At 47.1% G+C, this 17481-nt stretch overlaps 1 protein-coding gene across 1 annotated transcript in view; it reads left to right on the top strand.

The window, feature by feature from the left end:
- BFSP1 (beaded filament structural protein 1) overlaps positions 1–17169 on the top strand; it is a 37230-nt gene extending 20061 nt beyond the window's left edge. The window contains exons 4-8 of the mRNA XM_077316573.1: positions 283–375; positions 1964–2071; positions 8573–8793; positions 13199–13284; positions 14259–17169. Of these exons, the coding sequence (XP_077172688.1) occupies positions 283–375; positions 1964–2071; positions 8573–8793; positions 13199–13284; positions 14259–15208 (1458 nt within the window). The 3' untranslated portion in view covers positions 15209–17169. The remainder of the gene's footprint in view (positions 1–282; positions 376–1963; positions 2072–8572; positions 8794–13198; positions 13285–14258) is intronic.
- Positions 17170–17481: the final 312 nt, after the last annotated feature.

The following is a 17481-nucleotide window of genomic DNA, read 5'->3' as shown; positions in this document are numbered from 1 at the left end:
TATTGTGTTTTATTGTGAATGGGGATTTTAATTGGGGTTTTCTAACATTGTAACTCACCTTGAGCCTTTGGGAAGAGGCGAGTAATAAATTTAATAAATACTACTACTACTACTAATACTAATACTAATCCTAATAATAATCCTAATAATAATGCATAGATAAACTGGTACTGTTGGGATCCTATAATTGTCAGGAGAAAAGCAAAAGAGGAAAACACGAGTTTGGCTCCTTGAACAGTGGTGTGTTCTCTTTGTGATGGAAGTTGCTTTGTTCTCTCACAGAACCTGATGGAAGTCCAGACCTATGTCAGTATTTTACAACAGATTGTACAAACCGCACCCCGGGTGTCCACCCTCACAACTGGAGCTAGTGAGGTAAAAGGGATGTTCACAACTGGATTGGGGAGGGAGGGGGGAGCTGCAGGGATCATGGCAACTCCATTTGGTGCCCAGCATCTATCAGGTCCTGCAGGGTTGCAGACATAACCTATAAAGAGGTGGCCCCAAAAACCTGGGCACGTGACAACCAGCTGTTTGGCCGTTCTGCCTCTGAGACAGGAAAGGGAAGTGACAGGTAGAGATTCCTCTGCAGGGGTCCTCAGCTTTCATCAGCCCACAGGCGCCTCTGGAATGCCAACAGAGGTTGGAGAGTACCACTGCAATATGGCTTCCATTGGAGGCAGAGCCAATCATTAAATGGCTGCTGTAGTAGGACCGGAGAGAGCTTATAGATAATTCTAACTGTAAATTTTGACATTTTAGGCCAATGCTCTGTTTCATGGGATGCCATTTAATCTACATGGCCAATCAGGAGCCCTGCTGGACCAGTGCTACACTTTGGTCCTTCTACTTTATGAAAGTACTTGGTGGGTATCAGGAATGGTTTCTCAGCACTTGTGTTGGACTGTTACACAAAGTGGGGATAAGAAGCCAAGAATGTAAGAAGAGCCCTGTTGGATCAGATCAGTGGCTCATTTAGTCCAGCTTTCAGTCGCATGCAATGGCCAGCCAGTACCTCTGGAGGGCCAGGAACAGGGCATGGAGACCCTCCTATAATATTGCCTCCCGGCCCTGGGATTCAGGGATTAAGTGCCAGACCTAAACCATGTACCCCTGGAAATTTGAGGATGGTGATTCAATATTTCTTCATACCTCAATATTTCCAGCAGAGGTCCACCCATGGCTCTTAGCCCCAAGGTATAGATGGAACACTCTGTCTGGGGCAGAGAAGCTCTGTATTCTTGGTGCTGGAGAGGAGTCAACAGTGGGAGGACTTCTAGAGTTTGTGCCCTGCTGGTGGACTGATCCTGCTGGTGGACTGATCCAGCATGGTTTCTCTTACATTCTTATGTCTGGTGAAGTGTTACTCAGTCTTCTTGGTGCTTGGGGGGCAACAGTGGGAAGGCTTCTGGAGTTCTGGCCTCCTGGTGGACCTCTTGATGTCCTCTGGGTTTTGGCTGCTGTGTGACACAGAGTATTGGACTGGATGGCCCACCAGGCTGATCCAACATGGCTTCTCCTATGTTCTTATATGGAGCAGAAGCATCAGTGGGTAGTAGCCACAAGATATAGACCGAACTTAAGTTCGGTGTGAATTTAAATGGACTCTGAGGAATGGTAGAGGACTGGAAGGCCTGGAGGATCATTGTTCATGGGGTCACAATGGGTTGGACACGACTTCGCAACTAACAACAACAACATAGATGGAACAATCTGTCTGGGACAGTCTTCTTGGTTCTTGCAAGGGAAGAGTAGGAGGACATTTAGAGTTCTAGCCACACTGGTGAACTTCTTGTTGGCACCTGGATAGACCACTGTATGACACAGGGTGTTGGACTGTAGGAGCCATTGGCTTGATCCAACACAGCTTCTCTTCTGTTCTTATGCTCAGTATGTGGTCAGGTCCTTGATGATACTTGTACACAAATAAAACTACTTGTCCCTTCCCTCCCCTTTGTCTCAGGAGAAGCTGATAACCGAGAGGAGAATACCCATCCTACAAAGCCAGTTGGAGGAGTACAAGACCATCTTTGGACAGCTCCAGGCTCAGAAAGGAAAGCTGCAGACAGAGGTATTGTGGGCCAAATCTTCCCAGAAAGCCGGAGGAGCTGCAAGTGCTTGAAGTAGGCAGCTCAAAGGCTGGAAAAGTTTGAGCTCAGACGGTTTGAGGAGTGAGAGGGGTTTCATTTAGAATATTTCTTGTAGTGGTGGCTTTTAAAAATCTTGAACGCTAGCCACCTTGAAGAAATGTTTTAAAAGTCTCCACAGGCATATTGAGAAGAATTGAATCCTTGCCTTTGGGGGCACCTTAGTGATTCTGGGGCCTTAGGTAGAAGTTGAAGATAGGTCCCACCAGAACAATTAAGTGGGGCACCCCCCCTAAGGAGTAAGGGAGAGTGGGAGAACAAGGCAGCCTCCCACCTGCCTGCCTTGCCAGCCATGTGGGTCTTGGCTGGGCAGGCCACCTTCTTCATGGCTCAGCTTAGTGGGCACCAAACCAGTGTGGTGTAGTGGTTAAGAGTGGTGGCCTCATATCTGGTGAGCCGGGTTTGATTCCCCACTCCCCCACAGGCAGCCACCAGCTGGGTGACCTTGGGCTCATCCTGATAATGCTGTCCTCACAGAGCAGTTTCTCTCAGAGCTCTCTCAGCCTCACCTACCTCAGAGGATGTTTGTTGTGGGGAGAGGAAGGGAAGGTGATTGTAAGCCGCTTTGAGACTCCTTCAGGCAGTGAAAAGCAGAGTATAAAAATCAAGTTCTCTTCTTTCCCTCCATGGCTCATGGTTTCTGTGGTTGGAGGCTTGCCAGAAAGGGCACCTTATTCCTCCCTGCACAGTGAGGGTCTTGTGAGTCGGGTTCTCAGACGCTGGTTGGGGGCAGAGGATCCCACATTTTTAGGCCCTCCTCAGCACCATTCAGCCAGCCAGCAGGGAGACCCAGGCTTCTGTCCCTGCCAGTGCAGTGATATCATTCCAGCATGCACTGGAAGTGACATTGTCATATTGCTGCAACACTGGGGCGCTCTGTTATTTGGGACAAAACTCTATGGTAGACATGGCTTCTACCATAGAGTTTTTGCCCCAATATTAGAATGGACCTGTGTTGTTGACAACATGATGACATCACTTCTGGTGTGTGCTGGAAGTGACCTCATCATGATTCCAGCGACAGAGGCCAAGGCTCACTTTGTTGCCTGTTGATACCTGGCAAGGAGCAACTTAACTGTTTAAAATGTTTGGAAAGATTGATTTATTGTTTTCTATGTAATGTGTTGTAAGCTGTCCGGAGCATTCGGGGTAGGGCATGCTGAGAGCCAGCCGGGAGACTTCTCCCCAGGAGTTCAGCTGTTTGGGGGCTGCCTGGAGCTGCTCTGTGTGGCTCGGCTGGTTTTTCAGCTTTGTACAAATCCCATTTCAAGGGACTGCATTCCCTTTCAACGGGCTTGAGAGGGTATGAAACCTGAATCACTTCAGTTTGCGGTCTCCTGTCTGATTCGGTTCATGGGTCGGCCATAATCCACAAACCCAACCACCTTTTCCTGGTTTGTGCCCATCCCTATTCAAGGCAGCTGCAAAGGGTTTAGCTGTTGCTCATGGAAGGCCGACCTCTTCCAGGAAGAATGGTGGTCCGCATTGTGCTTCACCACCGCAGCGCTTTCACGGGAGCACAATTCAGGTTGCCAGCAGGACTGTGGATGGGTTCGAGGGAGGGGTGACCTGTCCCTTTAAGGAGAGGAAATGGACATTTTCATGACATCATGTTAAGGAACTTCCCCGGATAAATTCTTGCAACTCAAAATGACGTTAAAGGGGCAACGTAGAAGCTGGAAACTCCAGGAGGCTCAGATTTGTAAGGGTGTAGAAAGGCAGCTCTCTCATTTGGGATTCGACAAACCTGGAGGAAAATGTCCTGTCCCCCTTAAGAGAGGTTTAACTTGTGGAAATGGACATGCTGGTTAGTCACATTGCCTGGTTATGACAATAGCATACAGCTTCTCTATTAAAGAGTGTGGGGAAAGGACTGCGGTGCAGTGGAGGAGCATCTGCTCAGCATGTAGAAGGTCCCCAGTTGAATTTCTGGCAGCATCTCCAGTATAAAAGGGCCAGGCAGTAAGTGATGGGAAAGATCTCTACCTGAGACCCTGGACAGCTGCAACTAGTTTAAGTAGACAATACTGGCCTTACTGGACTGAAGGTCTGATTCAGTGTAAGACCGCTTCCTACATTCATGCATCTTCTTTCTCCATCAGTTGGCATCCCTAGCTCTCATTCCTCTAGCTGAAAAAGCATCAGGAACAAGGAGACGAAAGATCTGGGAGGGCTTATGTCCTCCAGTTTGGTGAAGTGGTTAGGAGCACAGACTTCTAATCTGCCGAGCCGGGTTTGATTCCACGCTCCCCCACATGCAACCAGCTGGGTGACCTTGGGCTCCCCACAGCACTGATAAGACTTTTCTGACTGAGCAGTAATATCAGGGCTCTCTCAACCTCACCCACCCCACAGGGTGTCTGTTGTGGGGAGAGGAAGGGAAGGCGACTGTAAGCTGCTTTGAGACTCCTTTGGGTAGAAAAAAGTGGCATATAAGTACCAACTCTTCTCCTTCTGACCGAGCAGTCTTTCTCAGCCTCCCCTCCCTCACAGGGTGTCTGTTGTGGGGAAAGGAAAGGGAAGGCGACTGTAAGCTGCTTTGAGACTCCTTCGGGTAGAGAAAAGTGGCAAATAAGAACCAACTATTATTATTATTATTATTATTATTATTATTATTATTATTATTATTATTATTATTATTATTATTATTATTATTATTATTATTATTTTGTGGGTGGGTGGGTGGTATGCATTAGCAACCAGTGGTCTGTGTTCTTACCTGGATAGGCCAGGCTACCATGATCTCTCAGAATCTAAGTGGGGTTGGCCCTGGTCAGCAGTCGGACAGTAGACTAGGGTCACTATGCAGAGGCAGACAATGGCAAACCACTTACCTTGCCTTGAAGACCTTATGGCAGGGGTAGTCAAACTGCGGCCCTCCAGATGTCCATGGACTACAATTCCCAGGAGCCCCCTGCCAGCGAATGCTGGCAGGGGGCTCCTGGGAATTGTAGTCCATGGGCATCTGGAGGGCCGCAGTTTGACTACCCCTGCCTTATGGGATTGCCATTGCTCAGCTGTGACATCTAGCTAAAAGGAAAGAAAGAGAAAAAAAAGAAAAAAAAAGAAACAAAAAGTCCAATCTCAACATGAGACCAGGCCCCCAAGGAGGCAGCTAATTTTAAAAAGATTAAGTGTGCTTTGACCTACGGGAAGGGTGGACATACTGTGGATTTCCTGATGTCCATGCTGTTCACACTGATATCTTCAGGGCGATCTAGACAGTTGCTCATGGAACTTATCCAAAGTTTTGTGTTCCTGGTACAATGAGGAAGCAGCACCACCAGATGGCAGGCCACCACTGGGAAAACAAGTTCACCTTCCAGAAAAATGCTGCGCTAGTTCCTGGATCTTTTGCTTGGGGATTGTGCAGAGTACAGGATTTCTTCTCAGAGATTGTGCATGACAGCAGGCTTCATGTTTCAGGAAGTGAACCTTGTTTCTCAAGTGATGGACTGCCACCTCACATTATGTACTGACTTTTGATCTCTCTCTCTCTTTCTTCCACGGTACTCATCCCAAATCATACCACTTGTTTCAAAGTGTGGAGCAGCCATACATTGCAACTGGGAAGACCATAGCCTTGACTAGATGCACTTTCGTTGTCAGGGTGATGTCTCTGCTTTTTAGTATGCTGTCTAGATTTGCCATAGCTTTCCTCTCCAGGAGCAAGCGTCTTTTAATTTCTTTGCTGCAGTCCCAATCTGCAGTGATCTTGGAGCCCAGGAAAATAAAATCTGTCACTACCTCCATTTCTTCCCCATCTATTTGCCAGGAATTGAGAGGGCCGGATGCCATGTTCTTCGTTTTCTTGATGTTAAGTTTCAAGCCAACTTTTGCACTCTCCTCCTTCAGCTGCTTCAAAAGGCTCTTTAGTTCCTTTTTGCTTTCTGCCATTAGAGTGGCATCATCTGCATATCTGAGGTTGCTGATATTTCTCCCTGCAATCTTGATCCCAATTTGTGACTCCTCTAATCCCACCTTCCTCATGCTGTGCTCCACATACAAGTTAAATAGACAAGGCGACAGTATACAGCCTTGCCGAACTCCTTTCCCAATTTGAACCAATCAGTGATTTCATGCCCGATTCTCACTGTTGCTTCTTGATCTGCATATAGGTTTCTCAAGAGACAGATAAGATGCTCTGGTATTCCCATCTCTTTAAGAACTTGCCACAATTTGTTGTGCTCCACACAATCAAAGGCTTTAGCATAGTCAATAAAGCAGAAGTAAATGTTCTTCTGGAACTCACTAGCTTTCTCCATGATCCAGTGTGTGTTGGCAATTTGATCTCTAGTTCCCCTGCCTCTTTGAAATCCTGCCTGTACTTCTGGAAGTTCTCGGTCCACATATTGCTGGAGCCTGGCTTGTAGGATTTTGAGCATAACCTTGCTAGCATGAGAAATGAGTGCAATGGTGTGGTAGTTTCAACATTCTTTGCCGTTGCCATTCTTTGGGATTGGAATGTAAACTGACCTATTCCAATCCTGTGGCCACTGCTGAGTTTTTCAGATTTGCTGGCATATGGAGTGTAGCACTTTTACTGCATCGTCTTTTAAGTTTTTGAATAGTTCAACTGGAATGCTGTCCCCTCCACTAGCTTTATTGTTGCTCAGACTTCCTAAGGCCCATTTGACTTCACATTCCAGGATGTCTGGCTCCAGGTCAGTAACTACCCTCTCGTGGTTATCAAAGTCTACTAGAGTCTATTAGATGTGCACCTACTCATTCCTAGTGGAAGAAAACTTGGCCTGCATCTGAACCGTCTGAACAAGGTGGGATGGGATAGATTATTGGTGTTTTTGACCGCTGGGAGTACTTTTCATTCTGGACTTCAGTTGCTAACACATGCTACAAAATTCAGCCAGAAAGAATTTTCAAGACCAGGATTTCTCCCAGTTCCACTCCTCCAGGTCCATCATTGGCATATGTTTGTGTGTGTGTGTGTTATAATAACTTGCTATGGGCTTCGTGCATCCTGTTTGGGCCCTGCCTTTCACAGGCCATGCCCACTCCCAGCCAGCCAGCCAGCCAGGGACTCTCTGCCGCCATTGCCAGCAGTTTGCCCCTGGATGCTCCCCTGGACACATAAGGGGGGCCTGACCCAACGGGAAGCTGGCGGGGGGGGGGTACCGTTGGGGCCTTTCCCTTCCCTGTTGGCCCATGAAGCCCTCTCGCCATCGCACAAAGATGGCGAGATGGCTTCATGGGCCAACGGGAAGCTGGAGGGGGGGACCGGTGGGGGGGACTTTCCCTTACTTGTTGGATCCCTTTCAAAGCCCATTTTTAAAATGGGCTTTGATACTTTTGTGTATGTGTGTGTGTGTATGTACAAACACCTTTTCCCTTCATCTCCCCACAATAGACAACCTGTGAGGGATGTGGGGGCTGTGAGAGGTCTGAGAGAACTGGGAATGGGCCACAGTGACCTAGCAGGCCTCAGGTGTCTCAAAGCAGTTTCCAACTACCTTCCCTTTCTCTCCCCATAACAGACACCTTGTGAGCGAGGTGGAGCTGAGAGAGCTCTGTGAGAATTAGGAATGGTCCACAGTCACCCAGCAGGCCTCAGGTTCTCAAAGCAGTTAAAAATCACCTTCCCTTCCTCTCCCCATAATAGGTACCCTTTGAGGGAGGCTGCTAGGGAGGGCGACAAGCATAGGCGCTGGCCCAATCAGGGTGCGGCCAGCTGTGCTGGCTGCACCCTGATTGGCTCATATTCAAGTGCGGACACCCTGGTCATGCTCCTCCCACAGGGGCATTTCACAAATATATAGAGCAGGGGTAGTCAAACTGCAGCCCTCCTGATGTCCATGGACTACAATTCCCATGAGCCCCTGCCAGCATTTGCTTGAGGTAGCATTTGCTGTCAGGGGCTCATGGGAATTGTAGTCCATTGACATCTGGAGGGCCGCAGTTTGACTACTCCTGATATAGAGGAACGATACGTAAGGATATACATACATACATATACATACATACACGCAGTCAAACACACAGACACATATAAAAATCGGCAAAACCCTTCCTGGGTCGTTAAGAAACTCCAGGGTTTCATGAAATTCCTGTTAAGAAATCAAAATCAGAGTTCAGTGGCACCTTTAAGACCAACAAAGATCTTAAAGGTTGCACTCGAAAGCTGACACCTTGAATAAACCTTTGTTGGTCTTTAATGTGTCACTGGAATCTGATTTTGATTTGTTGTGCTGCTTCAGACCAACATGGCTACCTACTTGAATCTATCCTATTAAGAAAGTTTGACTTACAAGTACAGACTTTTGCAGCTTCTTGGATCTAATGTCACTGAAATCTGCGGTGTTAGGCTAGAGTCGCTTGGCGTCAGCTTGCCCTGGTAGGGTCCAGGAAGGTTCAGTTCCCCTGCAGAGAAATGTTTCAAGCTGTGACTTCCGTCTGCATTTGTTGAACAGACAGCAGTGCTAGAACAGGCCATCAAGAACACTCAAGAGAGCTATGAGGATGAAATTCAGCTGTACAACGAGCAGATTGAAACCCTGAGGAAAAGCATCGAAGATGCAGAAAGGACCCTGGAGAAATACACCAATGACTGCCGCCAACTCTCCATCTACCAGCAGTCCCTGGAGAATGAGCTCCAGCGCTACAAACGTATCATTGAAACTGAGGACAGCAGGTGAGGTGTGCTGCGACACAGCAGCAATGCTTAATGATTGAAAATATTATTGTGTCTTTAATGACAACACTGTTGGTTGAGTTTAAATATGCAAAGGAGCTGAACTTCTTAAAAAACAAACAGCTTTATGAGAGCCAGCTTGGTGTAGTGGTTAGGAGTGCGGATTTCTAATCTGGCGAGCCTGGATTGATTCTGCACTCCCCCACACACAACCAGCTGAGTGACCTTGGGCTTGCCACAGTACTGATAAAGCTGTTCTGACCAAGAAGTAATATCAGGGCTCTCTCAGCCTCACCTACCTCACAGTGTATCTGTTGTGGGGAAAGGAAAGGGAAGGCGATTGGAAGCTGCTTTGAGACTCTTTCTGGTAGAGAAAAGCGGCATATAAGAACCAACTCTTCTTCAGTAAGATCAGGGATTTCTCAGCCTCACCTACCTCACAGGGTGTCTGTTGTGGGGAGAGGAAAGGGAAGATGATTGTAAACTGCTTTAAGACTCCTTCATCCAAAAGCAAACAGAGAGGAAGTGTACCAGGATGTTCCTAATCTAACTAGGCTAACTATATGTCACCCTCGATGCCTCTGGTGAAATTTTCTGGCAAGTGGGGATCCGTACCTGAATTTCCCAGACCCTATTTCCTCACTTTAACTGCTACACTACCATCATTCTCATGTCAGAAACATGAACTAGGATCTATGAATCCTACTAAGATCCACTCAATTATTTTGCAGAAGGAATCTGGTCAATGTTTGCCACTGAAAGACAGTATAGTTCTGAATCAAGCCTGTCATCTCCATATTGAAGGAATCTTTGTTAACAAATGCCCTTCATTTTCTGTGGTGAATTGATGAAGTATAAAGGAATATGGCTAGTAGTTTTTTCAATACTGAAGACCATGAAGGAGCTGTGTGGAGAGTTCTAGACGCTGTCTCCATCATATCCGAAGGAGTATTGTCCTTTGTTGTTGTTAGGTGCGAAGTCATGTCTGACCCATCGCGCCCCCATGGACAATCATCCTCCAGGCCTTCCTGTCCTCTACCATTCCCCGGAGTCCATTTAAGTTTGCACCGACTGCTTCAGTGACTCCATCCAGCCACCTCATTCTCTGTCGTCCCCTTCATCTTTTGCCCTCAATCGCTCCCAGCATTAGGCTCTTCTCCAGGGAGTCCTTCCTTCTCATGAGGTGGCCAAAGTATTTATCTTCAGGATCTGGGCTTCTAAGGAGCAGGCAGGGCTGATCTCCTCTAGGACTGACCGTTTTGTTCGCCTTGCAGTCCAAGGGACTCGCAAGAGTCTTCTCCAGCACCAGAGTTCAAAAGCCTCAAGTATTTGATGCTCGGCCTTCCTTATGGTCCAGCTTTCACAGCCATACATTGCAACTGGGAATACCATAGCCTTGACTAGATGCACTTTAGTTGGCAGGATGATGTCTTTGCTTTTTAGGATGCTCTATAAATTTGCCATAGCTTTCCTCCCCAGGAGCAAGCGTCTTTTAATTTCTTTGCTGCAGTCCCCATCTGCAGTGATCTTGGAGCCCAGGAAAATAAAATCTGTCACTGCCTCCATTTTCCCCCCATCTATTTGCCAGGAATTGAGAGGGCCGGATGCCATGTTCTTCGTTTTCTTGATGTTGAGTTTCAAGCCAACTTTTGCACTCTCCTCCTTCACCTGCATCAAAAGGCTCTTTAGTTCCTCTTCGCTCTCTGCCATTAGAGTGGTATCATCTGCATATCTGAGGTTGTTGATATTTCTCCCTGCAATCTTGATCCCAATTTGTGACTCATCTAACCCCGCCTTTCTCATGATGTGCTCCGCATACAAGTTAAATAGGCAAGGCGACAGTATACTAGTATTGTCCTAGGGCTGAGGAAATTCTCTACTTCTGAATGGGGCCTGATAGACTGGACCTGGGCTGATTCTGCACTTTCTTTTTTTATTCCGTTGTGGATCCTGCTGGATTCAGATTGATTTGAACTCGGGTCTTCTTCTATCCCCCTCACATTCAAACAGAAAAGTGTTCTGCATGTGATTAGGGAGGCTCAGAAGGGGGGGAGCCAAGCTCAACAGGAGCCTCTTTCTTTTCTTGAAGGGGGGGGGGAGGATTGGAGACAGTAGAGGAGGGAGAATAAATTCAAGAGGCAAATCTCTGCCGAGAGAAGTTAGGGCTTCTGGATCCTCTGCTGAGAGGAGTTAGGGCTTCCCCTTTAAGGGAAGCCTTACAGCCTGGGAACAAGGAAGCCTTTGAACTGATTCCCTGGCTAATCAAGACTTTTCTACAGCATTGGATGCTCGAGGTAGCAAGTTAGTTCAGGAGCTGCACCTTTACTCATGCCGATTTTTCAAATATTGAGGGTTACATCCACTCCAGGATATCACGGGGGAAAGGTATGGTCACTCCAGATCAATCATGCTTGTTGCAGAGGGGGAAATTTAAATAGGCCAAAATCAAAATGGAAATTGCATTCAGTGTAGACAACAGGGACTGAATCGACCTGGGATTGGAATAAAAACTCTGTGCAGATTCAGTCCAGGAGTCCCCAACATTTTTTGAACCTTTGGCCCCAACTATAAAATGGCTGCCACAAAATGTTCAGGGAGTAAGGACATGTACAATTCAAGCAGCAACTCTTTAACGCTTTGGGTAGATGCTCTGTTTAACAAGGTGACTTTTAATGAACCTGTTGCTGGTCTTCAGCCATGTGATGAAGATACTTGCGCTGTAAGGGGCAGCAGCTACCAACAGCAATGATCATTTCTGAATCTGCACTGCCAACGAGATCTCCAGGAGCCAATCAGAAGCCTTGCTGGGCAAAAGCTCTGCCTGGCCCCTCCCACTTCCTAAAAACACTGGGCGGGCACTGGGCAAGTGTCAGCAAGCCCCATGGCACCCTTGGGGAACACCTTGGGGACACCTGGGCTAGGCAGAAATGCTGTGCTCTTAGGATAAAGCAGCTTCCTATGTAAGGGAACAGCTGGATTTCAGTGATCCATAGAGAATACCCCCATATCCATACCTCGAGTGTCCAAATAAAACAGAGCAGGACAGAGAATTCGCCCCTCCTGTTATAACCACTACTTGAGTACGGCCTGGTATAAGACTGTGACCAACAATCAAGTGCCTGATGCATTTTTCAGTAACAAGGCACGTACTACTCATTAGCAGTATAGGCTGATGTTGACCTTTGATGTTTTCAATCCCGATTAGAGTGACACGGCGGTTCAGTTACAGCCTCAGAAATCAGCCCTTGACTCTTTGGCCCACCAAATTAAAACAGTCTCTCCTGCTTGAATTGCTGCAATCTACCAATTCCAATTCTAGGCCAGCCCTGTCCTGAATTGTTCTCGAACACCGTGCTTATTAAGTGCTTGAGAGAGGAGGCCCTTTTGAGTATGAAGCTGTGCCGTACTTAACTGAATCATGCTAATTTATGTGGAATGCAGCCTCACGCAACGGGCTGGCCCAGAGGTAGCCGCTTGCAGCAGCAGGCCGTCCACTTGCAAAAGAGACCCCTCCTCACTGATCACCCCTTCTCGCTGAATCTCCCGTTCCTGCTCCAGGAAGTTCCTAAGTGCCCACAGACCGGGGGGTAGGGGGAGGTCACAATTTTGGGGAAGACTGAAGGCTGCAGTGGGATTAGGAAGGCAGGAAAGGTCCCTTTTGTGCAGTACAGCTTTGATTATACTGCTTAGGACCCTGCACAGGGGAAAGGTAGCGAGTATCCACAAATGCTATTTGCTTCTCTTATACCTTCCGCTTTCTCCTCCGTGGGATCCCAAGGTAGCTGACTGAATGATCCTCTTCCCCATTTTCTCCTCACAATAGCAGTCCTGTGCATGGGTGCTTGGCCCGAGGTCAGCCAGCAAGCTTCCATGGCAGAGGGAGGCTCTGTACTGGGGGTCCCAGGTTGGAGTCCAACACTCTAACCTGGGAGATCCGCAATGTGGTGCCCAAGGGTGCTACAGCACCTAGCAACAGCTTTCCTGGAGCCGATCAAGGGCTTTGAGAAAATGAGGGGCTAAGAGGAACTTTTACCAAGCAGGGGCATCATGTTATTCTGCTTGAAATGTTGAAGTGGTACAGTCCCTGACATTCCGCGGTTGACTCTGCCTCCTTCAGCGGCCATTTTCTGATTGGCTCCACCTCTTGCAGCGGCCATTTTATGTTTGGGATCACTGCTTTCCTCAGAGTTCCAAAGGTGCTGGCAGGCTCAAAAAGGTTAGAGACCCCAGGTCTAATCACTATATCAAGCTGGGTCTCCCAAAATATATAGACCTGTGACCTGTTTCGTTTGACTTTTGTTTGTTATTCCTGCAAAATAAAGGGAAAAAAATCATTACTAGTCTTGTTTAAAGTATTATTTTGTTGGAAATATTTCTTCTAATTCCCCCTCCTCCCTTGTGCTAGGTTGAATTCTGCAATTGTCGGAACTCCCGTCACGCTTTTTACACAGAGTTACAGATCCCCGCATACTCCAACTCTGAGAGGGAGAGGTAATGAACAATATTTAGGCTTTGGTTTGGGGAAAATGGACAGATGTGTTTCCAGTCCCATTATTACAACTGATCTCTAGAACACTTCATCTGGAGAAAACAGCTGCTTTGGAGGGTTGATTTTATGCCTGAGATTCATCCCCTCCCCAAACCCTCCCTAGGCCCTGTGCCCAAATTCTCCGGATACTTCCCAGTCCAAAGCTGGCAATCCAATTTTGTTGGTCTTAAAGGTGTCATTGAAATCACACTTGGTTCTGCTGCTTCACATCTGCATGGCTACCCACCAGAATGTATGAGGTCAGGCTAGCCTGGGCCACCCAGGTCAGTGCAAAATTGGTTTGCCCTTGCATGTCTCTGTATAGTAACTCAGGACTTCCTTTATTAAGTCTGCGGGTTCAGTGATCACAGACTCCAATTCTTCAGAACAGTTCTTTTTATTTAGCAATTCCAGCAACAGACTACAACTACTGAACACAGAAAAACAGGCAAATTCATGCACTTTTATATTTTTCAGGCAGCCAGCTGCTGCCTCTGATTGGCCCTAAGCAGACCAATCCAATTGGCCCTAAGGAGATCCATCGGATTGGCTCTAAGGAGAGCGATCAGGTTCCTTTGATTCGTTAGTTCCTTGGCTAGCAGAAGCCCTCATTTGCATCAGTGGCCAAATGCCCAAAGACATAACATCCTTGCTGGTCTCCCATCCAAGTACTATCCAGGGCTTGACCCTGCTTGTCTCCTGAGATCTGATGAAGTCTGGCTAGACTGGGCTAGAAAATTTCTAAAGATGTTTAAAACTGTGCTTTAAAACGTTCAGTAAGCTGGTTAGATGGTTACTTAGAACATCCATTTCTAGAGTAAATAGTTCCTCAGCTATGTCATTTCATGTTAACAGCATTGGACGAGATGGCTGGCCATTACCTTTTTCATTACCCGTCATCAGTATGTCATGTTCCCTCATTTTCCCTTCTCTGCAGATATAACTTTAGTCATACAAGATATTACTAGTGCAAAGCCAAGACAGAGAAGTCTTCCAAAGAAGACTTTACGGAGGAAGGAGATCACACCTAAAGACGTTACTCATGGCGCCTCATCCGAAAAAACATATGACCAAAGTCTGGAAGGCTTTGCTACCGATCACCTAGATTTCACACATGAAGGTTTGAGTGTAGAAAATGAAGAGGGGAAGGAAGTTGGAAGAGAAGGAACTGAGCAAGGAAGGACTGGAGAAGACGTACCTGACGGAGCCCAGATAAGCAAAGCTTTCGATAAACTGTGCAATATAGTGAGAGAGAGAATCAGATGCTATCAGAGACCAGAATCCAAAATTGACGTCTATACGAAAAAGCGTTATGTGCTGGTCACAGGGGAAGGAAGCTATGAGGACCCCTATTTCCATTCTTCATCCCTTCCTTCTGGAGGTGGGATCAGCGTTTCTGAAGAAAAGGTGCCAAGCGGAGTCGAACCCATACCAGAGTTACCTGAAGCCCCGGAAAGTGACCGAAGCGAACTGGAAGCCCATGAAACACAGGAGGGGTCCAGGATGCAGGAAGAGATGAGATATAAATACAAGCCAGAAGACCGAGAGAAGGAAGGTGAATCTGAACGGCAGAAAGAATCTGAAGAAAGTAAGGAAGAGCCCATAACAAGGGGAGACATTGTGGAACCAAAGCCAACCCCCATGCCAGGCCTACCTGGTCAAACCGAAACAGGAATACATGTAGACAGAGAGCTTGCCAGAGCTGGTGGCCCTTCGTTCAAAGAAGTGAGTCCCCCAAGTTCCATGAGCTATGAGAAGGTTGAGGTCATGGAATCCATTGAGAAGTTCTCAGATGAAAAAATCCAGACGTATGAAGAAACTGCTATGATTGTGGAGACCATGATTGAGAAGACAAGTAAGAAGAAGACAGGGGACAAAAGCTGTTGATGTGCCTCTTTAGAGAGATGGTTTTTCTCAGTTCAGTCATTAAAGTTGTGGTTCTCAAGATCTTTCATTACCTAGCAGGATCAGTTGAAGTCAGTGGACTCATTTCCAGTGTGAGTGGTTTAAGAATTGTAGCGTAAATGACTTACATTGCTTGAATTTGTCTTTCCATCTTCTGAGGGACAGGAAAAAAAATACTAGTTGTTTTTGCTGGCATGATACTGGCTTGTCAATTAATAGCACACTACTTCATAATACAGTTTAATAGCTCAGACATTTAGACCTGGATCAGGTATGATTCTCTGCCTCACAGCTGTCATTGCTGCCGCTGCTGAAGAGTATATTTTTAGACCCTGCTTTACTGTACTTTAAGGGGTCTCAGAATGCCTTGGAATCACATTCCCTTCTGCTCCACACAACAGTCACAGTGAGGTAGGTGGGGCAGAGAGCACTGTGATGTGCCCAAGGTCCTGTGTGCACTTAATATGGAGGAGAGGGTCACTCTTAACCGCTACACCAGTCTTCAGCCTTCAGATCCACATCATGATGCTAGCAATGGTAGTGGCAGCAGCTGATTTACAGTGACCTCTCAAGGTTTTCAAGGCAAAATACCTTCAGAGGTGGTTTTGTCATTGCTTGCCTCTGAGTTCCTTTCCAAGTCAAGAGACCTTCAGGAGCGGTCAGCAGAGTGCCTCTGGGTAGCAGCCCTCAATGTCCTCGGAGGTCTCCAGAGCAGTTTCTAATCAGGGCAGGTCCTGAGGAGACCCTGGCCCATCCAGGTCAGGACATTAACAATATGAGCCCCAGTTTGTCTGGCTATTTCCTAAGCCAGCACCCAGAGAAAGAGATAGCAGCTGCCCTGTAAAATGTCAAACATGAGCTGGACCTGAAATAACGATTTGAAATTAATATTGAGGCAAAGTGCCTGTTCTCTCTTCCTTGCTCTTGTTTGTGCTACTTAAAAAACAACAACCTTGAATGCTGCAGCTCCCATTGCAACCAGCCCATCTCCACTGCTGGGGATCACGCTGAAGCCTCATCACCAGCAGGCTACTACCCCCTAGTGCAGCCACAGCCTCCTTTGGGTGCTGCCACCGCTGCCACCACCTGTTTCAGCAAGGAGAGAACCAGGACAGCAAAGGGGATCTTGTGCTCACATGGCTCAGACCCCCCCCCCACACACACACACAGACACACACACTCCTTCCTCCCTGCCCCATCTAGCTGGATAGGGCAATTTCAGGCTATTTCGTCCACAGTATTTGCTCACGAATTGTTTCCGCAGCTCTGTTTGATTTGTCTTCCTAGAAAATTAAAACTTGGTAAGGAAAACAAAAAGAAAAAAGAGGGGAAAAGAAATTAGAACTGGGAATGCTTTTAGGCCTTTTAATGGAACTTGTGTTTCCAGCCACATGACAACATCCAATAAGGGAGATCCATGTGGGTCATGCACGTGGCTGCGTGTCCTGGAGCCCATCCAAATTCCCTTAACAGGGGCAGGAGAGCCAGCTGGACAACGGCATCTCCTTCTGGGTTCACTGAGGACCAGCATGCTTGGTCTCACGTGAAGAACACACACACTAAACCAAGCCATTGGTTAGAAATTGCCTACTCAGACTGGCAACAGCTCTCCAGGGTAAGGTTTCTCACACAACCTACTAAAACTACTGTACATTGGAGATGCCGGAGCTTGAACCTGGGACTGCCTTCATGCTGAACCAGAGTCTCTCGCTGCATTAGCCGTGCCCTTTCTTTGGAGCAAGCCCTACTGAGTAGACCAGAGTAGGATTCTGAGTTGACCTGTTTAGGGGTGTTGAGTATAAATTGCTAGACTTCATTAACTTCATGCTGAAGGGACTTTTTATTGGACAGTCCTGATACTTATATCTCTAATAATTTTCGATTGATTAATGTTAACTGGTAATAGATGTTTGATTTTCATTGAATAAAAGTGTTGCCTTCCACAGGGAGTGTTTCTTGGTTGGTTGGTTGGGTAGGTAATTGGGCAGGGCAGAATCTAAGACAAATGGCTTGATTTCACCAACCTCAAATAAAGTTCAAAGGACGGCGTTTTCAAGTCTGGGACTGGTCAGTGAGTGGGAACCAGCTGAGATTACTGGAATCCTGCACTTCATGGTTGGAGAGGTCTGGATTCAGTTCCTCCCTTCTCCCAAAAGTGATCAACACAACAAGACGTCTTAGGCATGGGGGGGGGGTGGATTGGATGACCTGTCTGGCCCCATCCAATTCTATGATTCTTTGAACATGGTCAACTT

This window comes from Paroedura picta, chromosome 1 (genome assembly GCF_049243985.1).
Source record: "Paroedura picta isolate Pp20150507F chromosome 1, Ppicta_v3.0, whole genome shotgun sequence".
NCBI classification, from domain to species: Eukaryota; Metazoa; Chordata; class Lepidosauria; order Squamata; family Gekkonidae; genus Paroedura; species Paroedura picta.
This window is presented reverse-complemented; position numbering and strand designations above follow the sequence as displayed.